At 41.5% G+C, this 27546-nt stretch overlaps 1 protein-coding gene across 1 annotated transcript in view; it reads right to left on the bottom strand.

The window, feature by feature from the left end:
* Positions 1-1399: 1399 nt before the first annotated feature.
* The window catches only part of PPP1CB (protein phosphatase 1 catalytic subunit beta), a 61990-nt gene continuing 35843 nt past the window's right edge, over positions 1400-27546 (bottom strand). Inside the window, exons 5-8 of the mRNA XM_045009520.1 lie at positions 21140-21211; positions 9477-9628; positions 3796-3930; positions 1400-3150 (exon numbers count right to left, since the gene is read on the bottom strand). Coding sequence (XP_044865455.1) covers positions 3046-3150; positions 3796-3930; positions 9477-9628; positions 21140-21211 — 464 coding nt within the window. The 3' untranslated portion in view covers positions 1400-3045. The remainder of the gene's footprint in view (positions 3151-3795; positions 3931-9476; positions 9629-21139; positions 21212-27546) is intronic.

Here is a 27546-nt window from a genome sequence, read left to right as displayed (position 1 = left end):
ATGACACAGCTGGGAGGTTGTGTTGCTAACCCAGAGAAGGGCTGGGATATCCTACAGGAAGATCTGGATGACCTCGTAAACTGGAGTAATAGTAATAGGATGAAATTTAAGAGTGAAAAGTGCAAGGTCATGCATTTAGGGAGTAATAAGAATTTTAATTATAAATTGGGGACACATCAGTTGGAAGCAACAGAGGAGAAGGACCTCGGAGTATTGGTTGATCACAGGATGACTATGGAGTCGCCAATGTGATATGGCCGTCAAAAAAGCTAATGCAGTTTTAGGATGCATCAGGTGAGGTATTTCCAGCAAAGATAAGGAGGTGTTAGTACCATTATACAAGGCACTGGTGAGACCTCATCTGGAATACTGTGTGCAGTTCTGGTTTCCCATGTTTAAGAAGAATGAATTCAAACTGGAACAGGTACAGAGAATGGCTACTAGGATGATCCGAGGAATGGAAAACCTGTCTTATGAAAGGAGACTCAAAGAGCTTGGCTTCTTTAGCCTAACCAAAAGAAGGCTGAGGGGAGATATGATTGCTCTCTATAAATATATCAGAGGAATAAATACCAGGGAGGGAGAGGAATTATTTAAGCTCAGTACCAATGTGGACACAAGAACAAATGGACATAAACTGGACACTAGAAAGTTTAGACTTGAAATTAGACGAAGGTGTCTAACTATCAGAGGAGTGAAATTCTGGAACAGCCTTCCAAGGGGAGTAGTGGGGGCAAAAGACATATCTGGCTTTAAAGACTAAGCTTGATAAGTTTATGGAGGGGGTGGTATGATGGGATAGCCTAATTTTGGCAATTAATTTGGCAACTGATCTCTGATTATCAGCAGGTAAGTATGCCCAGTGGTCTGTGATGGGATGTTAGATGGGGTGGGATCTGAGTTACTACAGAGAATTCTTTCCTGGGTGCTGTCTGGTGAGTCTTGCCCACATGCTCAGGGTTTAACTGATCACCATATCTGGGGTCGGGAAGGAATTTTCCTCCAGGGCAGATTGACAGAGGCTGTGGAGGTTTTTCGCCTTCCTCTGCAGGATGGGGCACGGGTCAGTTGCTGAAGGATTCTCTGCAGCTTGAGGTCTTCAAACCACAATTTGAGGACTTCAATAACTCAGACATAGGGTTTGTTACAGGAGTGGGTGGGTGAGATTCTGTGGCCTGCATTGTGCAGGAGGTCAGACTAGATGATCATAATGGTCCCTTCTGACCTTAAAGTCTATGAGTAATGAACATCAAGTGCTCGCCTCAAAAAAAAAAGACTGTAAACCACTGTCCAAACAGCAGCTGATCCAGTCTGCCTCAAGGACAGACAGATAAGTATGAACAAATCAATTGTGGAGTAGCAGTTAAAGAGTTTTAAAATAACCAGACAGACTTCAAAATCAATTAGACAACTTTTACTAAATGAAAAACTACATTTAAAATATGCATTTAAAACAAAATGGAATTAGAAAAAAGACTTAAATCCATTTTAAAGAACTTTTCACTGTGTCAGAAATCACTCTCTCGCATTATATACTGTGCCAGCTCATAAAATGTAAGTTGCCAGAATCCTCAATTTAACATTTTCAAAGACAATATTAAAGTCAAGAGTTTTACATCTACTGTTGCACATTTAGAATGGTATAAATCTGAAGCCTTCCCCCAAAGAATCGTGGCAAGTTTGCCATGTTCAATAAAAACTGTTATAATCATATCCAATAGTGTTACATCTTAACATCAAATCTGTGTCTTACAATTTTTACCCTATTACTAACTTTATAACTTCCCTACACCTTGCCATTTGTCAATATGAACCTTAAGAAAAGAGAAGAAAAGAAAAGAAATACTGCATAACTCTTGATCATGTACAGAAATTATTGCTACTATAGTACACTACAAAGCAAAAGTCTATACAATATATGAACTTTGATCATGAAAATCCAGTATATAATCTTTAGTGACATAAGCCTTACAATCATGTAGAACATTCACATGGCAATATTAGACAGTTCAACCATCACTGGTCAGTTGATCAGTGAATGGTAGGTTAACACCCATTTAAATACACCCTCTTATGAAAAAACTTCAGCTTTCCAAGGCTTATCAAATAAGGATCTTCATGTTTTGTGGAGCTACGCAAGATGCATTCTGATGCAGATAGTATGTTACTGGGAAGCTAAGCATGCCAAAGGTGTTTCGTGCTAATAAAACCTAAAGCCAAGGTACCACATAATCACGTTACCAACTAATAGGCAATACCATTTTAGTATTAAGTGAAGTGCCACTGCACAGTATAATGTCAATAATTTAGAACAGTGTAGTGCGCAAATCCATTCTGTGGCAATTTAAGTTAAAAAGCAAGACAGTATTCTGTCCCTCAAACAATGCTGACTGTCAGGGTGCTTTACTGGGTCACTAATTTAGACATAGTTTGCCTTTTTTATTCACTACCATCCTATCACCTTTTTATTACAATGGGGCACACATTTAAACAGCAAGATTACAAAGAATGAGGGGGGGAAAAATGAAAAAAAAATCAGTGGCTGTCCCCAAAAAAGCCCCTTCCGTATTTTTTTTTCATTTAAAAAAAAAGCAGCCAGGGAACATGACTAGATACCATATTTGCATCATTCTAGCTACAAAATAACCAAAGTAAAAGCAATCAAGCAACAATAAGACCACATTACACAAATGGAACATCATGCTCTCATCTGGTTTAACTATTACATCAAGTTTTAACTGGGATGTTGGTCAACTTTAAAAACCGTGATAAGTGAATATGTAATTCAACAGATTTTTTTAAATCTGGATTTTACTCTACATTGGATATTAGAACTTGGAGCTATACTTGTTACAATACAGTGTCGCACATCTTTCTACTAGAAAAAATTAGTAAAGATCCTTTACCCGTCTCTTTAAGTTAAACGTGTGACATCATAAAGGGTGTCAAATGGCTGGATGGTTTTACAGTGCACACTTATTATATACTGTAATATGGAGTTTTGTCCTTGATAGATCTGGTGGTGTTTTGACATTGTTCCTTTCTTCACCTCTTCTTCGGTGGATTAGCTGTACGAGGTGGAGTGACTGGACGTCCAGAATTCAATCCACCATACTGGTACTTGGCTTTCTTTTCAGATGGTTTCAATATCTTTGAAAAAACAAGGAAATATTTTTAATAAGTCCATGACAATTGAGATACATTCCATACACTATGAATCAATGGGACAATTCAAATTTTTGACTGTATGTTGATTACTTTTGAGGAGCAAAAACATAGAATATAAACCTCGCCACCCTGTTTATTTCCTTATCCCACTCATGTCTCCACATATTACTCTCTATAGATGGACTTCATTTTCAACTGCTTTTGATTGTGACTGTTCTATCTAGATAAAAAAACAGGAGCTCCTAGTATGTGACTTGTCTGAGGCAGAAAGAAAACACTAGTTGAGGAGTCACATTACAGGATGCCATCATCTCTGAATAAGGATTTGTTCTGCTGCCCAGAATTGGACTCAGAAGATTAAATCCAGTTCTAAATGTGCACTGAGAATGCACACAAGAATCTAGCATATGGCAGCTATGGAACATGGCAAGTTTATTTACAGGAATTCCAGGCCTCTTAAAGAGCTCCCTGTGGCAAAGTTGGTTTGATGCCAGCCTGCTGTGTAGTACCATCTTCTGAAGCTTATTTTCTCTTAGTGGCACATGTTGAGTGCCAATTTATAGTTTCTATAAACCTATCCACTAAAAAAGAACACCGACTAAGTTTTAATCTAGCAGCATAGTATACCTGAAAGGAACACATCAAAGTTTCATCCACACTCATCATGCCTCCAGCATTATCAAACTCTCCACAGTAATTTGGAGCTGAAAATAGGGTGACCAACTGTCGTTTAGCAAAGAATTCATAACCATCTTCAACCACCTGTTAATAGGAGAGGGGAAAAAACAAAAAGGAGCTGAAGTCAATACAGCTATCTATTGAGACAATAAACCCTGCAGGAATTAGATTAATTCTATGACCTAAACTCGAGTTCTCAAGCAGGCAGCAATTGCTTATGTTATGGACAAGTAGGCAGTGAAAGGAACAACATTTAATGATTGAGAGGTGGACACACAACACTGGACTGTGGTGCCAAATCAGAAAAAAATTAAGTATCTGAAATCAAATAGCTTAAAAACAACTATAGCTAATATGCTGATAAATTAGATTAAGCTTTTCAAACTTGAAGTTTGGTGACCATGCTCTCAATTGATAAATATTTGGAAACCTTATACTGAGTACAAAAGAGAAGTTTTATAATTCGACAAATGTTTTAGATAATATTTTTAAAAAGGTACCACATTACTACTGCATCCCGTATCATTCTCTTACTATACTCTGGTGCCATTCTTAAAAACCCCTGTAACATGTTACAATTCCCATGTTCTAAAGAGCTTTCATGAAAATGATTCTACTGTACTTAGAAGAATTAGCTTCTGCCAGAGATATTCATCATTCTCTTTACTAAAGAGAAAGCAGTAATCCAGCTCAAACTATAGTGCAAGAATGACCAGTACCTAGGTAAGGCAGATCTCCATGCTGCATCCCACCACCACCATATACATACCATGGGGCAATGAAAAACAAAATAATGTATGTCTAAAATAAAATAGCTTCCATGGCCAGCTAATCCTCATTGTCGGGGTAACGGTTACATTAACACTATTGTTTGCCTAAAATCTATAAAGATATTCCAGACATAAAATTGTGAAGTTATTTTGCAACAACAATGCCTAGAAGGATGTTTTTGAAGAGACAAGGTAGATGAGATCATATCTTTTATTGAACCCCTCTGATACTATCTTTTATTGGACCAACTTCTGTTGGTGAGAGACAAGCTTTTGCGCTCACAGAGCTCTTCTTCAGGTCTGGGAAAGGTACTCCCAGCATCACAGCAAATTGCAAGGTGGAACAGATAGTTTAGCATAAGTAGTTAGCACATATTCTAAATGAACCATTCAAGGCAGAGTGGTCTGTTAACGCCTCTGCAGTCATAGGACAAAAAAAAAAGGGGGGGGGGTTAGTAGGTTACAGATTGTTATAAGCAGCCATAAATCCAGGGTCTGTTCAGTCCATGGGTTTTAGTGTATAGAAGAATAATGAATTTAAGCTACCACACTTGTATTTTGAAAATGTTGTGCAGGCTTCCTTTGAGGATGATGACTGATAGGTCAGATAGAGGGACTGCTTTGTGATAAGTGTTCACCCACAGGTGATGTTATTTGTCTTATTTTCCTATGTAAGTTTATTCAAGAGCCCAGTGATAGTCTGGTTTCACCCCGAGTTATTGGGGCATTTAGTGCACTGGATGAGATACACCATATGTTGTGATAGGCAAATGTAGGATGATCCATGGATCATGAAAGATGTGTTGTGGGGGGTGCTGATCATTGTAGCAGTGGAGATAGAGCTGCAAGATTTTGCATTTGTTCTGGCAGGGTCTAGTGCAGCTTTGAGTTGGTGTGTCCTGGTCTGTGTGGAGTTTGCTTCTGATGATTAAGAGCTTGGAGAGGTCGGGGGATTGTTTGAAAAGCAGAAGTGAGGGGTTCCTGAAAGATTTCTTTCAGGATGGAGTCCCCTTCAAGTATGGGTTGTAGTCTGAGTCCCTGTATGGGTCCCAGTGTGGGGCAGTAGGTGGTAACTAGGGGAGTGTGGTCACGGGGTGGGGTGGGAGGGGTGTTATTTCTGTATTGAAGCAGGTTCTCTTGGGGTACTTGGGTTGCTCATTCCATGATGCGATCTACTTGTCTGGTGGAGTGTCCTTGTTTGGTGAAGGCAGTTTTAAGTGTGTTAAAGGTGTATATCCCAGACTTATTCCTTGGAGTACATTCTGTGGTATCTGAGTGCCTGGCTGTACTTAACAGATTGCTTGGTATGTTTGGGGTGGTTACAGGATCTATGAAGGTAGGTGTAGTGATCTGTGGGTTTCTTGTATATGGTTGTCTGTAGGGCTGAAACGGATGCTACTGGGGGAGTGTTCCAAAGAGAGTTTAATAGATGGGTGCTGGTTGTTGAAGTTGTGGTGGAAGTCTATGGGGGAGTTTAAGCTGTCTGTCCAGAGGATGAAAATATCATTGATGTATCTCAGGTATATCATTTGTTTTGTGGTGCATTTGTCCAGAAATTCATCTTCAAGGTTGCCCATAAAGAGGTTGGTGTGATTAATGTGCATAAGCCTTGTCAAGTAGTGTCAGGCTAAGTAGTGTTAGGCCTCAAACTTCCCGAAGTTGTAAGAAGCGAGTACAGTAGAATCCTGCAAGCATAAGCATAATCTATCTAGGAAGCTTTATAGACTAAAAAGGAAACTCTGTCAAGGTAGATACAGACTTGTGGTTACTATGCTCTGCAACCAAATACCTCTTTAAGCTGATTCGAGCATTTTTGAGTCTAGCAAATTGACCACTATTAGCCGCATAGAGAAGAGATGAGATGAGCACTGGTGCACAGTTCATAACTTCAAAACAACCACAAATGCCACCCTAGAATATTTGGCCACCTTGATTGGTTGACTTGTTTTGAAACACGGCCAGCAAATACTGTATAAATAAGATGCAGAGGGGTGTGTACGTGTGTGTGTGTGTGTGTACGTACGTGTGTGTGTGAAAGGTCTGGTTATGCTCGAGCTGGGTAATCTTAACCTATAGTATTAATACAGACTTAAGTTTAAGTTGTTTAAAAATAGTAGTAGTCAATAGTTAATCAATATATAGTAACTATATATGTTTTGTGCCTTGCTGAAAGCAGGTACAGCACTGGTGAAGTTATTTTATAAATCATAGTGGTTTAACAAGTCGCTGTGCCTGTCTTCACTATAAGTTACCATCAAGTTTATCATAAAAGTCAGTAAAAGTTTATAAGTTGTTAAATAAGTTAATAGGCAGGTTAAAATTAGTAAACTATAGTTGATTAATGTATTGGTATTGCATATGAACTTGTACTGGTTGGGGATCGTTACAGTACATGTGAAGTCATTAGGCACATTCTGTCTGTTTTGCCTTTATAGTCATAAGTCATTAAAAACCTTTCTTGAGAAATAATTAATTAGTTGTTTAGTTTCTCTTTTGCGGACACTATTCAACCTCATTACATCTGTGTTGGGTGGTGGGAAGTAGCGATCACCCAGAGTCCCACTAGGGCCCTAACGTGAGCCCCCCAGGGCTCTGATGTGTGCCTCCTCCTTCCATTAATCTCCACAGTTGCCATATTGGGGAGCCATCCTAGTACCCCTGGCTGTTCCCATGGTTTGGGCAAAGTTTGTTGTTGAACATAAAATTGTTATGGGTGAGGATGAAATGGATGAGTTTGGCGATGCATTTGGGGTGGGCATCTGAGGGTCATCCATTGTCTTGTAAATATTTGAGGCAGGCAGCTATGCCATCATTGGAAGGGATGCTGTGTTTAGGGAAGTGATATCCATGGTGGCGTGGATGGTGTTCTGAGGGAGGCTTTTAATATTGCGAAGTTTGTGGAGGAAGTCAGTTGTACACTGGAGGAAGGTGGCTCTTTGTGCAGGGAATGGTTTGAGGATAGTTTCTATGGGTCCCAATATTTCTTCATATTGAGCTATGGGATGTTTACCAATGTCTCTGCCTGGGTTCCCTTGTTTGTACATCTTGGGAAGCATGTAGAAGGTCCCTGGGATGGGTTCATGGGGGGTGAATTTGTAGAGTTTCTCTTAGAATTGTTTGGGGAAGGATTTGATGATATGCTTAAGTTTCTGGGTAAATCATGGTGTGGGGTCTTTTTTGAGTTCTTTATAATAAGTGGTGCTGGAGAGCTGTCAGTTGGCTTCGTTAACACAATCATGGTTGAGGACTACAATGGCACCCCTTTGTCTGCTGGTTTGATCACGAACTGGAAAACTATTCAACATTTTCAGAAGACAAAGCCTGGAAGCTTAAAATTCATTACTTTGCTAGACACTAAAAATAATGGGCTGAACAGAGAGACTGGATTTATGGATCGTTACAGTCTAACACTTCTTTTGTCCCATGACTGCATGTGTTAACTGACTACTCTACCTTGAATGGTCCCTTCCAGCATGTGCTAACTACTTATACTAAACTATCTGTTCCACCTTGCATATTGCTGTTATGCTGGGAGTACCTTTCCTAGACCTGAAGAGCTGTGTGGGGCTCAAAAGCTTCTCTCGCCCACCAACAGAAGTTGGTCTAATAAAAGGTATTACCTCATCCACCTTGCCCCTAACATCCTGGGACCAACAAAGCTACAACTACATGTTTTTAAAGAGACTATCTGAATAACTGAAACATTGGCAGCAAAGCTATCTGAAGGTACTGATCTTGAAACATCTACAGTCCGTCACAATTATTGCTGCAGGAGAAAAGATCTGTGACTTGCATCAGTGGAGACAGATCCATGAGTGTCCAACCAAAGTGCCTGTGCAAAATTTTGTTACTGCAAGACATGCAGTAAAAGCCTGCATCATTTTTTTTACCAGAGGTAGAAAAAGTTAATTTAAAAACACAGTACAAGTAATGAAACTTAACTCCAAGATGGGAACCACTCTCAAGAGAGGTCTATGGAGCTTAATGATATTCCGTTTGAATAGAAACATTTAACATTAAAGTCATCTGTGTACTTAAGCATCAAGTACAGTTTCAGAATCTTTAACAAATCACACAAATAGATTCTTCCATGGGAAAATTTATATATGTACTGGAACCAGAACAAAAGGTAGCAACTCTGGAATGCAGATTTCAATACAATACATTTGTTTATATTTCCACAATTTAAAGGGGCTCAGTACCTCTGAAAATGTATGTGTTACGTTGGAGACCCAAAAATGTAGACTGCCAAAATCAGATGTCACTTAAATTTTAGCTTAAGTTGTATTGCTTGGTGCCTCTAATTCCATGTCCTGTTTTTAAGCCACTAGTCTACACCATTCTTGAAGCCTAGGCACCTAAATTGCTCCAGTAAAATAATCACATGCTCTCACTGAACAAGAAAGTCACACCAATTACATAATATGGGGGGCAGGGTATGCATGACATCATGGTTGTTGAAACTGAAATAAGTATTCACAAATATTGGTTTCTGAGGAACACCCCTGTATTTGGTGCTTCTAGAACAGGGGTCGGCAACCTTTCAGAAGTGGTGTGCCAAGTCTTCATTTATTCACTCTAATTTAATGTTTTGTGTTTCAGTAATCCATTTTAATGTTTTTAGAAGGTCTATAAGTCTATAATAGACAACTAAACTATTGTTGTATGCAAGTAAATAAGCTTTTAAAAACCTCTATATCTGGTCAAACTGTAAATGCTAGATTGGAAAGTGGATTCTGCAGAATCCAGATACCTGCAAGTAATATCCTAAATATAAATGAAGATCATTTTTTCAATGCCTAATACCTCAAAGAAAGACTAGAAGGAGATTTAAAGTAGCAAAGATAGTAGAGTTTGTACCTGATGAGCTCGACAGATCAAATCCAGATCATGACGGTTCAGAAATTTACTGACCACATCAGCACCAAAAGTGAATGAGACACCACGATCATTTTCGCCCCATCCTTGCACATCTTTGTCCGGATCCGACCAGAGCAAGTCACACAGCAAGCCTGTGAAAGACAGTAATCTTAGGAAGAGTCCTAATATTCCCCCCCCTTTAAAAAAAAAACCCTTATAATTGTAGGGATCATCAATAGTCAGCGATTACTTATGCAAATATGATGAAAAGCTCCCCTCAAAAGAGAGTGGATAAAAAAAATGTTCCTTTGGAAAAAAGAAAAAAAAGGATTATAGTAAGTCTCTCTTTTTAAAAATAAAACCTGTTTAAAGTGAAATTTGAATTTAACACAATAACTTCAGGCCTTAATGTATTTTCTGACCTCTTACCATATTTACATAAAAAGTAGATATGCTGAATCTATAAGCTCCTATCGAAAACTTTATATAGAAAAGCAGCCTTTTACTCCAAGACAGATTCAGGGTTTATAAAATAAAAAATCTAACTTTTGAGATCAAGCTTTATTACTATGGCACAAGAGGTAAGTAACTTAGGAAACTCTTTTTCCAAGAGATATAGGCAAGTGGGAACTTAAGTTCCAGTTAGTTTCACACAGGCATATTTAAAAATGTATCCAGTTTGAGCTGAAATAATCAGCTTGATTCACTGATTAGTTAATCTGTTTAATATATCATTTAGTTGTAGATGTGAAACATGTTTTGATAAGAGATGCTAACATATGCTGTTGTGTGTTTAAACAGCAGCTTGACAAAATGAGCAAAACTAAATCTAGTAAATAAGCAATATCATTTTCTAACATACTAAAAATGTACAATTATTAATCTGAAAATACTATGCTATAATCGCTTAAATAAACGTATGCATTTGTAGTGTACCCTCCTACACATCAAAAAGATGTAACCAAATCTAGGATAAAGGCACTATATTTCGTTTTAAATAAACATATTTTAATGGTTATATCAATGAGACTGCATCTTTCTTTAGAAAATAAATACAAATGAGAAATTTCATTAAAATTGAGTTAAATAAAATCAAGGATTTCAACTTGGTGATTTAAATTGCTAATGAGTTGCCTTATTTAAAAAAAAAGTCAACCCTGCCTCATCAGCTCCACAAACGCTATCACCGTGACCTTTTGCAGCTAAAGGCCTGTGGGATTTGGTAATCTGTAAGAAGCTGCTGGAGGCTTTTGGGTGGAACATGGTCGAAAAACATTTAGATAAACTACATACATCTCTATCCCGATATAACTTGACCCGATATAACATTAACTCGGGGGGGAGGGGGGGTCAAAGCAAGTTTGATACAATGCGGTTTCACCTATAATGCAGTACAATTTCGGGCTCCGAAGGACAGCATTATATCGGGGTAGAGGTGTAATAATAAGATATAGCACATTTTATGTGATATGTGAGCAGTTCTTGAGTACTGCTACACATGCATAGTGCAGAGCAGAAACCAACTCTGATCAGTCTCAGATGGCTCTCCACAATACTGTAGTACAGCAGTCAGGCTTGCGAAATACATTTTTCAATATGAAGTTTCACAAGGATTTCATTTTTGTGACTCATTGACGCAACGCCTCTAAAAACCAAGAAATGTAGTATCTAATTAGACTGTATAGTATCTTGTCAAGACCACCACTTTAGTACTCGTAATTACAAACTGCTACAGTTGAATGGGTTACATCCAGGACCCTATTAGTTTTTCCAGAGAGTTCCGCAAGAGTCAGGACATTTGATTCTAGATGTACAATTTCAATTGACATGTTTAACATATTTTAAAAACCTCCTCCATTCGTAGTCATGCTTCAAGTGTAGTAAAACTACAGAGTAGGATAAAGTGAATCAGGTATTCTAGGTAGGTACTCAATTACAAATATGCTAGTCTTCTGTTAGAGAAAAACACACTATTAAGAAGTAAAATAAATCTAGCTATTGACAGTATTAAAATGGCCAGTTACTGCTCATTGTCTTATCTAAATTTAAGCCAGTGATGCTACTGTACACTTTAAAGCTGAAAACTTGCCATATGAGCTTATTTGTGTGGATGTTACTTCATAAATCGACTAATCAAACTGCCAAAAAACATTGTATTTATAAAGAAAACAGAGTTCACAGTTCCTTTTGTTCTGCATTCAACACTCCGATTTGGTGCTCATAATGCAGTTACTCACTTTGCCGAAATAAAGTAACTTTATTTCTTCAGACAAAACCCTTTTCAGGTACCCAACTTTGCCATAAAATGTTATGGGGCAAAATTTTGGTATACTGATTCAGTCAACAATTTGTTTAAAAACCCCAAAGAAACCCAAAGCACTAGTTTTATGGTGTACTACTTTTCATAGAACCCATTCAATCATTTTGAAATCTGAGGTGGTCTATACTAGAGCTGGAAAGTGTAAATTCCAATTCGAGGAGCCATACAGATCTCAGATGGGACTATGGGAGGGGCGATTCACCCCTCCCATCACTCATGCTACCACAGACACATCTATTTTTTAAGTATCAGAGGGGTAGCCGTGTTTGCTGCTCTTACAGATCCAGACTAAGAGTCATGTGGCACCTTATAGGCTAACAGACGTATTGAAGCATGAGCTTTCATGGGTGAATACCCACCTCGTCGGATGTACATGCATCCGAAGAAGTGGGTATTCACCCACGAAAGCTCATGCTCCAATATGTCTGTTAGCCTATAAGGTGCCACAGGACTCTTTGCCGCTCTATTTTTTTTTTAAGAGCACTAGCTCAATCAGGTATCTCCTTAAGCTGTAATTTATACCTTCCGGCTCTTGTGTAGACATACTGGGTGTGTGTGTGTGTGTAAGCCATTCGCTTTTCAGATACTCTGTACTTCTAAACAGTGGCTTTGTTTTGACAACCATTCTTGCCTGCTTAGAAATGTAACTAAACCGACAAATCTGAAAGTCAAACAACAATTGTATCATTTTAACTAGAGCTTTTAGGGTACATCTACACAACAATTAAGCACCTGTGGCTGGCCTGGGTCAGTTGACTTAGGATCACAGGGCTGTAAAATTGCTGTGTAGATGTTCAGACTCAGGCTGGAGCCCAAGCTCTGGGACTCCATAAGAGGGGGAAGGCTCCAGACCAAGCCCAAATGTCTACCCAGTGATTTTCAGCCCTACAGCCTGGGCCAGGGCAGCCGTGCCATGAGTCTTTTATTCCAGTGTAGATGTACCCTTAGACAGATAACAGCTGTATGAAGAACATGCACCAAAACTGTTTTACAGTACAGAGTGGTTTTTCTGGTTAGTTTGAAGATGTTTCTGGTAAGGATTTCAGAATTTTCCATGAAGGTGTCTTCAATTTCTTTTCTGTCACCATGCTCTATCCTAACTTGTCCCATCCCCGCCAAACAAAGTACAGACATTAAAATTTACTTGTCTATATTTGACTGGTCATCCAAAACACAAGGTACAGCTACAGACTGCACGGAAACGTCTAGTACTTAGTCCACCTGATATGCTAAAATGTACTGCCTGCATTCAGCAATTTCTATCTACCAAGAAAGCTTGCTTTTTGGTTTGTACTCTATTTTAAAATATTACAGAACCTGCAAGAGACTACTGAGACCCTCAATTCTAGATCTGGGCATACCTTGAGAGGGGGGAGACGGTGGCATCACTGCCCTCCCTGATGGTGTTCTCTACCAAGATTTCTATAGGAACATGCTGACAGAAACTACCCTGAAGCTCTCACTTTTTGGGCTGCACTTGTCCTCTGATGAAGGGGATCATATGACCTTTCCTTTATGACTCCACACAAGTGTCAGGTTAGATGAATCTGGCCCATGACCTTTACAGTGCTATAACAAAATTCCACAACATATTTTGGTTTCATCTACACAATTAAGATGAAATCATATCACTGCACTGTATGTTTAACGATATTTTAACATGATCTCCTAACACCATGTAAACAGCATATAGATTGAACCTTAGTACACTCAATAAAATTAACATGAGCAATTCTGAAGACATAAGAATAGGAAAGCACAGTGGTAATTTTCCAATGACCATTCTGATTACCAAACACTCAATTCATTGTCACTACACCAGCCACTTCAGTTTTATCACATCAAGCGTATGAAGCTGAAAATACTATTTAAAATCACTGAAGAGAAGAGTATAGAGGTAGGCCTCAGGGAAAAAACACTTAACATTCAGAGCCCCATAATATTGCCAACGTAAAGGAATGTTCAACTTCATTTTTTTAAAATTAGAGTCTAACCTCCAACCAACAGATTATAGAATCTTTCCCAATAATTCCTGCATCAAGCCAAATCATTTGTGGCTGAACTAGATTGGAGAAACTGCCACTCATGATTTAAACTAAAGAATCTACCACATTTTTCAGAGATCTTGGGAAAAAAAATTTGGAGGGGGGGAATTTAAGTGGGTTTTCCCTGTTGATGCTTAGAAGAACAACCCTCCTTTCTATACACGCACACATTTTTTCTTCAGCCTCCTCAGTTTCAGCTTTGATTTTACTGTTGCTGGTCAACAGCATCTTATAGCTTGGCATGGGCATGCACCAGCAGTACAACAGTGAAACTGTTTTGGGGGTCATTTGCAACAAAAGCAGGTATAAGATTTTTCAGAAGAAAGTGTCTTTGTGAACTAGAATGAGAAAGTTACTCACCTTGCAGTAACTGAGGTTCTTCGAGATGTGTGTCCCTGTGGGTGCTCCACTCTAGGTGACGGTGCGTCCCGGCGCTGTCGATCGGAGATTTTCGGTAGCAGTGCCTGGTTGAGGCGCACGCACCCAGATGGTATCTCCCGTCTAGTTGGAATCTTCCTGAGTGCGTGCGCCCCACACCCTCCTCAGTTCCTTCTCTACCGTGGAGAGTAATCTTAGTACTCCAAAGTAGAGGGGAGGAGGGCGGGGAGTGGAGCACCCACAGGGACACACATCTCGAAGAACCTCAGTTACTGCAAGGTGAGTAACTTTCTCTTCTTCTTCGAGTGCTGTCCCTGTGGGTGCTCCACTCTAGGTGAATGTATAGCAGTACCCACTACGGTTGGTGGGACTTTGGAGATACGGCAGGGAGTAATGAAGATAGTACTGTATGACCTACTATTGTGTCTGCCGTGGTGTTTTGCGTTAGAGAACAGTGTTTTGCAAACATGTGTTCAGATGACCATGTAGCCGCTTTGCAGATATCAGGAATGGGAACATTGTGTAAGAAGGCAATGGATGCCGACATGGCTCTAGTGGAATGAGTTCTAACACCTTCAGGCGGTTGAAGATTCATCGCACGGTAACAGGATCTGATGCAGTCAGAGATCCACTTGGACAGACGTTGTTTAGAGATAGTCATACCGTTTGATTTTCTTCGGTAATGGAAACAAAGAGTCGCGGAGACTTGCGAAATGGTTTAGTCCTGTCTAAATAAAAGGCAATTGCTCGCCTGACATCGAGAGTATGTAGGGTTGCCTCTTGTGGAGTCTTGTGAGGTTCGGGATAGAAAGTAGGTAAGTATATAGGTTGGTTGAGGTGGAAGGTAGATACCACTTTAGGAAGAAATTTAGGATGTGGTCTCAAAGTGACTTTGTCTTTGGAGAAGATTGTGTAGGGAGAGTGGGCCATCAGGGCACTCATTTCACCTACTCTCCTTGCCGATGTTATGGCAACTAAGAAAGCCACCTTCATGGATATATGGAGATGAGAGGAGGTAGCCAAGGGCTCGAATGGAGGCTTCATGAGAGCGTGTAGAACGAGGTTAAGATTCCATGAAGCAGCTATTGGGTGAATTTCAGGGTAGAGGTTTTGCAGGCCTGTGAGAAATCGTTTTAGGGTTGGGTGAGTAAAGAGTGAATAACCTGCTAAGAGGTCATGGAAGGTGGTAAGTGCCACCAGGTACACTTTGGTGGAGCTGAGCGAATGTCTGTCTTGTTTTAGTTCCAAGAGGTAGCGTAGAATGATAGGGAGGGTTACCATATTGGGCGCTAAGTGCTTACGTAAGCACCAGAGGGCGAAATTCTTCCACTTCTGCAGGTAGGTTTTATGAGTGGAGTCTTTCCTACTGTGCAGGAAGACATATCGGACTTGCTCAGAACAGGCTAGTTCATGGGTTTGGAACCATGAAGGAACCACGCTGTGAGGTGGAGCTTGAGGAGCTCAGGGTAAAGAGCCAGTCTATTGTTCTGGAAAAGGAGATCTGGCCTGTTGGGGAGAGCCTGTGGGTGACGGGAGGACATGCAGAGTAGGTAGGGATACCACGTCTGTCTCAGTCAAGCCGGGGCAATAAGTATGACCCGGTCCTTATGGTCCACAATCTTCCGAAGAACCCCGTGTAGCAGAGGGATTGGTGGAAGGCGTACAGGAGAGAGGTGTTCCGCGGGATGAGGAATGCGTCTCCTGGGGATGGAGTTCTGAGTCCCACTCTGGAGCAAAACTGGGGACATTTTCAGTTCTGGGTTGTGGCAGAGAGGTCTACTGACGGGGTGCCCCAGAGGGAGAAGAACTGTTGAAGTATTGTGGGGTGCAGTTCCTATTCGTGTTCCGTCGAGAAGTGCCTGCCGAGTGCGTCGGCAGTAGTGTTGTGGCAGTCTGGCAGGTAGGAAGCGGTGGTCTGTATTTGACGTTATATACACCAATTCCATAGACGGATGGTTTCCATGCAAAGAGAATGTGAGCGTGCTCCCCCTTGTCTGTTGATGTAGTAATACATGCTATGTTGTCTGTTAAGACTCGCAGGTATTTGTTCTTTATGAGGGGAAGAAAATGAAAGCACGCTCATCTCACAGCTCTGAACAATAAGAGATTTATGTGTAGGTGCGACTCTGATGCAGACCACTAGCTTTGTGCCCTGTGTCCCTCTAAATGCGCTCCGCAACCAATTAGGGAAGCGTTCGTGGTGAGCACGAGTGCTGGGGATCAGTTCTGGAAGGAAACCTTAGTGCAGAGGTTCTCTGGTCTTGTCCACCACTGTAGGGAAGCTAGAAAGTTGGGAGGCGGAGTTAACAGCATCTGTAAGGTGTGTCTGTTGGGTTTGAAATTGGAATTGAGCCAGCCCTGAAGACATCTCGTGTGCAGCCTGGCGTACTGGAGTATGAAGGTAGTGGCTGCCATATGACCAAGGAGCTGTAGGCAGAGTCTTGCCTGTGTCCTTGGATGAATAGAGAGCGTGCGTTTGAGCTGCGTGATAGCGGGGAATCTGTGATATGGGAGCAAGGCTCTGCTCTGGATTGAGTTGAGATGAGCTCCGAGGAACTCAATCTGTTGTGTAGGTGTCAGGGTGGATTTTTGGGCATTTATTTGGAGGCCTAGGCTGTGAAAGAGGGCGATAGTGAAAGAGTAGCTTGGAGAGTCTCGCCATAGGAGTTGCCCTTGATGAGGCAATCGTCCAGGTAGGGGAACTGCGTGACCCCATGTTTGTGGAGGTGAGCCACGAGTACAGCTAGAATTTAGGAAAAAAACTCCTGGCGCTGTGGAGAGGCCGAAAGGAAGAACTCCATATTGGAGATGGTCGTGACCGATTGTGAAGCTTAGAAAGCGTCTGTGAGCTGGATGAATTGATATATGAAAAGAGACGTACTGTGGGTTGAGGGCTGAAAACCAGTCCCCTTGATCTAGTGCAGGAATTAATGTGCCCAGTGTGACCATTTTGAATCTTTGTATCCTCGTGAATTTGTTCAGTTGGCGTAAGTCTAGTATAGGCCTCCAGCCCCCAGTCCTTTTCTGGGTCAGGAAGTAATGGGAGTAGAAATCTTTCCCTGGATGTAGCATTGGCACAGGCTCCACTGCACCTAGCTGTAAAAGATAAGCAACTTCTGCGCGAAGCAGGTGCTCATGAGAGGGGTCCCTGAAGAGGGACGGGGAAGGGGAGGAGGATAGGATATGAATGGGCTAGAGTAACCGGACTGAACTATCTCGGGGACTCAACGGTCCTGTGTAATTTGCTGACAGGCATGTTGGAAACTCTGGAGGTGGTGGCGAAATGGGCAAATAGGCTGTGGAATCAAGGAGTGGTCGCACAGATCCTGAACCAACCTTTTAAAATTGTTTATTCCCAGATGGATGGGAAGTGGTTGCTTGAGCTTGATCTTGTCTGCGCTTAGGGGGTCTAGCGCGATTCCTATTTATGTGGTAAGGTTTGGATTGATATCGTTGACCCCGGGAAGAGATGGGTGAATGCCTAGGGTGCACAGTGTCGCTCTAGAATCTTTCATCGTATGAAGTAGTTCATCAGGTGTGGTTTTGTATTTTTTTTTTTTTTTTTAAAGAAAACAGTTTATGTTTATCAAAGGGGAGGTCCTCCACTTTGTTCTGCAGGTCTTTAGGGATGCCAGATGCAGAAAGCCATGAAGACCTGCGCATAATCACAGCCGGTGCAGTTGTACGGCTGCTGTGTCTGTCGTGTCTACAGAGGCTTGTAGGGCTGTTCTGGAAATCAATTGGCGCTCGCTCAGAATTGATTTAAAGCCCGGTGTCCTGTCCTCTGGAATGTAAGAGGCAAATTCAAAAGTTTATTGTAGTCATCAAAGTCATGCCTGGCAAGGAGTGCAAGGTAGTTTGCGATCCAGAATTGTAGAGTGGAGGATGTGTGAACCTTGCGACACAATACGTCAAGGTGTTTACGGTCCATGTCCTGCGGGGTGGACTGATATTGTGGCTGTTTCGTTCTTTGTGCGACTGCATTGATAATGAAAGAGTTCAGTTGTGAAAAAAAAAAAATAGGAAGTCAGCGTCCTTAGCAGGAACATAGTATCTATGTTCGGCTTTTCTGCAGGTTGGTAATAAAGAAGCTGGAGTTTGCAGAGAGCGTCAGCTGGTTCCAAGAGTGCCTCATTTATAGGGAGCGAAGTAGGGAAACTGAGGCTGGAGGCTGCGGACCTTAGCCTGAGGTGGAAAAAGGCTCCAGTGGGGGAGGAGATGGAGGTGTGGCGAACTCTGCTTGCCGTTGTAGATCAGGTTCGCGCTCAGTGAAGGTAGCCAGTTCAGGTGGTGGGACTGCGCTGTCATGTTAAGAAGCGAAAGTGAAAGTGTGAGCGGTGCAGTGGGTCGGTTGTTGGTGCCCTGCAGGGGGTCTGTTGTTGGTGCAGGGGCGGAAGGCAGGCTCGGTGCCGACGTCCTACCTGGCACCGGGGCAGAGCACGCGGTCGGAGCCGCGGCTTTTTTTTTTTCCCCCCCTTCCCTTCTTCCGCCCAGAGGCTTGCGGTGCCGACGGGTTTGTCGGCACCGGGGAGAGCGCATAGCCGGCTTCGCGGCTATTTTTAGCCCTGAGGCTTGCGGTGCCGACGTCCTTGTCGGCACCGGGACAGAGCGCGCAGCCGGCTCCGCGGCTGTTTTTACGCTGAGACGCTTGGTGCCGCGGAATCCTTCTGTGTTCGCCTCTACGGTCTGTGGGAGCCGTTGTTGAGGCGTGATCCGGGGCTGAGGCGCCTAGCTTGGGCGCTGTCAGCACAGAGGGTAGGGATCTCCCAGGAGACCCCTTACCCTTGTTAGAGTCTCTCCTATGAGACTGCTCTGCTTCTTGCCTCCGCTCCAGGGAGGGTGAAGCAACGCTCCCCACCGGTTTCGATCTGGCTGGGGAGGATGTGGGAGTGGGTTTAACTTTCCCCATCTCCGAAAGCGGCTGCGGGGATTTCTCCATGAGAAGCATTTTAAGCCGCAGGTCCCTGTCGTGCCGAGCCCCCGACTCGAAGCTCATACAGTAGAGGCACTTTGCGGGGATGTAGGCTTCCGCGAGGTACTTCACACAATGTGAGTGCCCATCCAACCTTGGTATGGAGTCGTGCCAGAAAACACACCTCTTGAATCCTGAAGCCCCTGGCATTGTAAATTAGAAATGGCAGGGGAGAGTGTCTCAGTGAGAGACAAGTCTGAAGTGATTTTTTTTTTTTTTTAAACTAAGTAACTATGTAACTATACTAAAGGAAGGGAAACAACTGGGAAGTAATTAATAATTATTTCTATGTTCTTTGTTACTGTTTCCTATAGATACCAGGGAAGAGAAGGCAGCACTGCTCCGAGTCCCGTCTTCAGCCGAGGACGGTTGAGAAGGAACTGAGGAGGGTGTGGGGCGCACGCACTCAGGAAGATTCCAACTAGACGGGAGATACCATCTGGGTGCGTGCGCCCCAACCAGGCACTGCTACCGAAAATCTCCGATCGACAGCGCCGGGACGCACCGTCACCTAGAGTGGAGCACCCACAGGGACAGCACTCGAAGAAGAACAAATAATTCTGCAGGCAGCTTTAAGATGGATTGGCTCTAGCAGTGACACTGGACATGTTAGTTAAAAAGCCCTCCTTTTTTGAAGGACTTTCTGATGGAAGCCAAGTATTGAAGTTTAAAATGTCTTCCTTTTTCATGTTTTTTTTTTTAAATCCAGTTAAAGAATACAATGCAAGGAGATATTTTAGGTATGAATTAGTGTTGTAATTTACACTTGTGTTGTGAAAGTTCTTCACTAATTGCCTCATGCTGTATCTGGATGCGAATTACATAGGTATTAACTTGCACCCTAATGTATTTTGGCTTATGGCGATGGACAGGATATATCAATTTATGAATGGGTAGTAAAATTAACAGACTGACATTTGAAGAAGTCAGCTGTGAAAGAGGATCTTTATAATAAAATCTTGGACTTAAAGGAGATGGTGTAATGATAGACAAAGATAACCCTATTGTGAGACCTCCTTTAACATGCAAATTGACTTCAAACCAACAACTACTCACTCAAAGCAAGATCATGCATTACTAGACACCACCTATGCAGGGCTAAGGATCTTCTTTAATTCTAGGGAACGAAACAGTAATTCTGTCTCCTACAGTTCTAGAGAAGGGGGTAGATTTTAATAAAAATGATATAGAAGTGGCTATTGCAGTGGTAAAAGGGACAGATCAATTTGCTCCCCCCATAAAATGTATTTATGCAAGTATTAATATGATCATGGAAAAGAGAACTTTAGGGCTAGAACATTAATACAAACAAGTTCAACATCTGGCCATAGAAAAGTAGCAGTAGAGGTTATAAAAAACTGACAAGCCTGCACAGCAAAAAGATTACTACTAACCCCAGATTAATTTAAACTCTGATGCTATGAGAAACCAAGAGAACTCTAGAAATGCGGATTATGTTCTTTGATGGATTTTGAACAACTAAATGTTTGGGGCCTATCTAACCAAGTCTAGGGAGACAGAACCTGTATTTTCAGTTAAGTTTTTCTGATTTCACTTAGCTACTCTATTGATTTTCTAGAAAGCCTTATTTTTTATTTGGGATAATTCACTGCAGTCCCGTCTCTTAGGCAAGGAATACAAACTTCATAATTCTGCCAAGACAACAAAAGGTGAAAAAAGTATCTGATTTCAGGCGCTCGCTCTGTCAAAAAAATACTCGATTAGTTACCAAAAAGCACAATGAAATTCATAGTTTGCACAAGGAAAGCCTCGGGATCTTAGGTAGGAACAGGAATAGAGTACTGAAGATTACAATTGAAGCACAATTAGACTGTTTCAAGGCTCTCAACTCCATAAATAGAAATTGGTTCCGATATTCTAATGCCACTGGTAAGTTTGCTTTGGCATCACTGCAAGATACATGTACAATAAATTCTGTACGTCTTACCTGTGTCAGGAACATCTGTGGGTCTCATAATTCTCCGAATCTGCTCCATTGACTGGAGATCTGGTGACAGTCCTGTAAATATATACAAAAATTAACTAAGCTTCTTGTATTCTTACTTTTAAAAGGGTACCAGGAAATGCACAACTGGAGGCTCAAGGTGATACAGTATGCATTATTTTCACTGTAATAAAGTGGAAAAAAAAGTCAGCGGGTTTCTAGACACCACTTAAAATACAACTGGTCTGTGCATTAGGACTGCAACAGCACTTAATGGGCTTACTACAGTAGAACCTCAGAGTTACCAACACCCCAGGAACAGCAGTTGTTTGTAAGTCTGAACAAAACGTTAGTTCTTCTAAAAGTTTACAACTGAACATTGACTTAGAGCTTTGAAACTTTGCTATGCAGAAGAAAAACACTGCTTTTAAACCATCTTAAATTGAAACAAGCATAGAAACATTTCCTTACCTTGTCTAATCTTTTTTTAAACTCTTTATTTTAACAGTTTACATTTAACACAGTACTGTACTATGCAGTATCTGCTTTTTTCCAACTCTGCTGCCTGATCGCATACTTGTGGTTCAAATGAGGTGTGTGGTTGACCAGTCAGTTTGTAACTCTGAGGTTCTACTGTAGTACTTATTTGTATGCTACCTTCTCATTCAAAGGGCAGGGGGGAGAAGAGGGGGGATTTAAGTGGGTTTTCCCTGTTGATGCTTAGAACTGCAACTGCAGAGTAAGTCGGTCTCATACCCATTACACAAACAGGTAAACTTAAGCAGGTGAACTTTATTTCATCTGCATAAAGCACAAGTAACTAGGTTTTTATATACGTGAAGCAAAGTTCACTGGGAAAACTAGCTTAAAGAGCATACTCCATACTATAGTCAGGATGCAAAGCAGCAGCAAACCACTTATGCAGAATATGAAGGCTAGTCTACACTAGAAAAGCTACAACAGCACTGCTGTAGTGCGTCTGGTGAAGATGCTCTATGCCAATGGGAGAGCTCTCCCATACTAAAACCACCTCAGAGAGGCAGTAACTATGTCAGCGGGAGAGCATCTTCCACCAACATAGTGCTGTCCATACCAGTGCTTAGGTCAGCGTAACTTACACTGCTCGGGGGTGGGGGTGGCTTATTCACACCCCTGAGTGATATACGTTATACTGACATAAGTGGTAGTGTGTACAAGCCCTTACTGTCACTACAGCCACAGTTTGTGATTCCACTGTCCCTCTCCACACTAGCCTAAGCTGTGCAGGCATGGAAGCAGTCTCCTTGGCATGCAGGGATTTAGAAGAGTACCTACAAGGCTGCTCCACTCTAACAGCCCCACAGCAAGACTTAAGATGGATGAAAGGGGCCTGAAAAGCCCTCAAAGGATTTCTTTATCTAGAGAAGTTAAGTGATTTGTCCAAAACCACATAAATCAGTCACAAAGCTGAGAATAGAACCTAGGAGCTCTAACTTATGATACATAGGCTTAACATTAAAAATAAAGTCTATTTTGCTCAGTTCAATGTTCTAAAGAGTTCACATGGCAGAAAGAATCTTTCACTATAAGAGTCACTTAAATTTTGATTTCACTTGACATTTCAGAGTTGACAGACGGTGGCAGCTGTTTTATCCAAGAACACCCCTTTAGGTCAGTAAGAGAGCCTACTATTATGAATACTAATTTTCAATCTATTTTAAGACTATTTTTGTTCAATATTCCAAGCATTTAATAAGACAGTTTTATCTTCAGTCATTATTTAAGAAAGACTGGTTCTTTGGCTGAATATAAAGAAAGATATGTAAATTGGTGCAAATAACACCTTCAAAATTGGGTCCAAACAAGTTTAAATTTCTGTTACCTACACATCAAGGAGGAAGTAGTCATGTAAAGGTAGGCTCTAGTCAGCTTTAATTGACACCCTTCTGACAGTTACTTATCCTTCCTTCCACAATCCTCTTCTGACCTACTGACATGCAAGTTGCATCAATTTAAAATCTCTTCTGGATTTGTCTCATAGATCTTATCCAGCAAAATTAGTGTGTGATATGGTACAAGGCATGGTCATGTGCAAAGGTTAGTCAATGTAGACTCCTAGGAAAAAAGGTACTGGTATCCAAAGCTACCCAAAACACCATCACCAAAACACAAATTGCCTTTAAAACAAAATTGTGCTACCTGGATCAGCAGAGTGTTATAAGTCCAGTGGGTGCAAGGCTGAAGATTGTGCAAGACACCAGCGTATAGCAGCATAAGAATTGTTTTAAATGCTGAAATACAATCTGAACATCTGCAAATAAAGATCACTTTTGCAAGAAGCTGAGATTGCCTCTTATCCCACCTCCTCCTACTGTGAACAACAGAGTTGAGAGTGGCCAAGGGTTAAGATCCACAGACTACCTGGATTTAATACAAATTAGAAAAACTACTATCAAACTGCCCTCACTACAATGATTACCTGTGCACCTCAATACCTCATGGATAAAGATGGTAAACTCTTAATGCAATAGTGTAGTTTTCAGACTGCAACTTGTGACATGGCAACAGTTACAAGCCTGATCCTCTGATGCAGCCATTTGATGGTAACGAGTCACAGACAAGTGTTTTTATAAATTTAAATGCACTAAAAGGATTATACAGGTGCATGTTTAGGCTAAGCCAAAGCAAGATCAAAACATGGAAGTTAAGGGGCCTTATTGTCCTCATCAAATCAAAGTACTGGTGAATCAAAAAGGGAAGAACATTATACACAGTAAGAAGAGAGCCCTGCTGTGCATCCCATACAGAATCATGATAAAGAGGGCAAAAGGGATACTCTACAAATTTGGAATTTAACCCATGGCTCTCCTCAGGTATTCTCAAGTCATCTTTTGCTATTTGTATATTGCTGCATCCCCTCATAGGAAGCCCCAACACTATGCTAGCGGTGTCACACCAATCACAGAATTCCCACTGAAACACCATTTCTATGCTGTGTGTTGCACATAAAGATCTTGCCTCCTCCCCCAAGAGATTAAAACCTAATTCAGGCAGACAATCTATTCTGACAATAGACACGGCAACAGTACGAGATTAACAGTATAGAAGGTTAACAGCAGTTTAATCACTGAAAGGCCTCCTGAAAGAGTGGCTTTAAGGAAGGCTCTGAAGCAGCATGTGTGAAAGGGCTTTGAGGAGAAGAGGAAAGCAAGGAGCAGCATGGAAGAGGACCCAAAGAGAAGAGTGAAAGGAGGAAACTGAGGATGGTTCAGAGATAGGCTAAATTTAAGCAAAAAGACAGGGTAAAATGAAGAAGTGAGTACAGAGCTGTCGAAGGCCCTAAAGGCAAGGATGAGAAACTTCAATTTGATGTGCAGTCAAAAAGCCAGTGAAGGGATTCAAAGAGGGGAACATCTGAGTTAGTAATAGAAGATAATTTCAGCAGCAACATATTGGAGAGACTGTAGCAGAGGGGAGATTTGGTTTATATAATCAGACGGGGTGTGTGTGCAAAGAAGAGAACTGCAGAAATATAAGCAGGAAAGGAACATCGGTGTGAAATCAGGATTTCAGCACGCTGCCTAATTGGACAAGTGAGGTGCCTTTTGTTTACTATGTTATGCGGTTTTGCAAAGTTTTTATTGTATATCCCAGAGGGCAAAGTTTTAAAAATAAATATGCAAAAATACGCAATATAGTAAAAAAGGCACCTATCTTACTCCTATAAGCTGCCTCCAAACTCCAGCAGGTTCGTTTTATTACCAGTACAGTGTACACAGACTCAGACTTCATGAGTAGGTGCTGACAATCCATAACTCAGGGACCTGAAAAGCAGTTTGGAGGGCATGGAGAGGAGAAGAGAGGGCAAGGTTTACCACTCAAATGTGCTAACTGCCACCCTGGGCTGTTTGTTTTTTTGGAGTATTCAGGACATTCTGCTAAGCTTTTCATATCTGCCAATCAGCTTTAATAGTGCTAATACTTTTGCCTCTATCTGGAAGCGTTACAAGTCTTAAAGGGGCACTTGTTTTTAAGGTTAGAATATCCTCTAAATGGTACACAGAATTTGAGGTTGTCTTACTTTTTAAAAATAAAAAACATGTGTTTTTAAATCCCCAATTATGTTTATAAGGGAAACTTGTTTACACCTTGTATCTGTTTTCCAGAAATAATCACCTTCTGGGATTCTCTCATGGGCCTCTGTTCCCAAGTACAATGCATGCAGAACTTCAAGTTCTTAAGTTTTTTGTTTTTTTAGTCTATGGTCAGCAGTAAGAGGGTCTGCACAAGCCACATACTCCTACACCACCTCACTGGTTAGTGCCTATTAACTGAGTAACTGCTATCGGTGTCATGATTTGGGAAATATTTCTACTAAAGGGATTAGCAAAAACCTTCAATTATATGCATTTTTAAGAAACTTAAGTATTATACCTAAACTACTTGGAAGAGATTCCATACCTGTAAATCAAGATTCTTTGACAATGCATTCAACAATCTGAACCAATGGTTTTCTTTCTGCTGTTCAAACTTGCTAGAGAGTGATAAGTGACCAGCTTCCAAATTTATCACTCTGCACAAAAGCACTCTCTACAGGCTTGCTTCTACTCTTTCCTTTGGATTCACCGTTGGCATACACACTTATGAAAAATTAAATTAGATCATCCCAGAAAGTAGCTTTTTTAAAAGCTAATAATTCTCAGGATCAAAATAAAATTCTGGGAGAACTTGAGTATTTCACTGAAAAAGCCTGTATTATAGGTAGTGAAATCTGCTTCTACTCATTTAACAACCTGGACCAATGCTAAGTAGCAGTGTGCAAAGGCTTCCCAACTCGGGAGAGAGCCCAGTATTTCAGCATATAAAGCCGATGAGTTGTCTTACGCTAGCAAGACTCAGCCACTCTACTAAAGCGACGGATTCCTCATGAGCTAAAAGGGAAATGGGCTTTAATTGAAAGTTATGCAAGGCATTAGCAGATTCTACTTTGGGCTGGCAGAAGCTGAACACCTGTGGTTGATAAAGGAACACATACTCACACTATGCCTTTCCAGATAGTGCTCACCACACACTGAATAGGCACATGACATCTGTAGGACAGAGTAAAACCTTCTCTTTGCTAAGGCAAAGCTTGTTTTCAGGCAAGCAGTACTGAACAGGAACTACCTATACCTGTTCTACACCCAAACACTGAACCCATACCCTAGAAACAAACTGCTCATTACATTTTATAAATCCTTCACCATTACTCATACAGACTGCTCTCATATCCCACCTCATTGCTAACAATCAGCATCACAAGACGGTCCCTGTGCAGTGCTACTGACAACCTACACAACTTAGCACTGAAATAATGAATACTGGATCCCTCAAGGTACACATGCATCTCTTTCATTTGATCTCCTTCACATATGCGAAGGGGGAGGGGAGTGGAGATCCAGATCTCATATCATAATCACTTGAAGTAAGCAGAGGCATTAAGCCAGCTGGGGGTAGAGTGATGGCTTTTTTGAGATGCTACTCACCCAAGAAGGAGAGGGGAAATGCTCAAGAAACAGGATTGGACTACTGCTCAGGAGCTCTTGCAAAAGGCATGCTACCTGCCCCACGCTGTATTGGGAAAATGGAAGTCTGAGTTCCAATTTAGGCAGCCTCCAATTGTTGGTCGAAACAGGGGCTGCACTCATCACCTGAATCTTAAGGCAAAACTGAGCCACTCCTACTTTGTTACCATTGCCTTGCTGTCAGAAGCCCTCCTGTTCACCAAGAAAACAGAAGGAAATTTAGAGCCTGGGCCTGCTCCAATCAGTCTTGAGGGAGGTAGAGAAGGCATCATACCTGCAGCACCATGAAGCCCCTAGCTGGAGCAGTTTGGACACAAAACACTACGGGCGTGGCTCTGCCCACTTGGCTGGCTGATCACTCTACAAGGAGGCAAATATGTTACATTCTGCCTAGGCTCCAGTGAGAAAAAGTGAAGAAAGCTAAAAAGCCAGCTGTGGAGGGAATGGATACGGGCAGGGAGAAAAAGCCTTGTAAGCCACTGAATGTTCACATAGGTGAGGAAGTATCAGAGGGGTAGCCGTGTTAGTCTGGTTCTGTAGAAGCAGCAAAGAATCCTGTGGCACCTTATAGACTAACAGACGTCTTGCAGCATGAGCTGCATGCTTGCATCCGAAGAAGTGAGTATTCACCCACGAAAGCTCATGCTGCAAGATGTCTGTTAGTCTATAAGGTGCCACAGGATTCTTTGCTGCTTCTATAGGTGAGGAAAATACACTGGTCCAAATGATTGGACACAGGAGCAGAAACAATTTATGAACTTGTCAAACATAGGCAAACAAGTTTATCCCACGATTGGGCAATTTATTATGCAATTTGGGGGGGGGGAGGGGAATCAGCATATGTATGCAAGTCAATTCTTTAGAGCT

Source organism: Mauremys mutica, chromosome 3 (assembly GCF_020497125.1).
Source record: "Mauremys mutica isolate MM-2020 ecotype Southern chromosome 3, ASM2049712v1, whole genome shotgun sequence".
Lineage (NCBI taxonomy): Eukaryota > Metazoa > Chordata > Testudines > Geoemydidae > Mauremys > Mauremys mutica.
The sequence above is the reverse complement of the archived record's forward strand: the minus strand, read 5'-3'. Positions and strand labels throughout refer to the sequence as shown.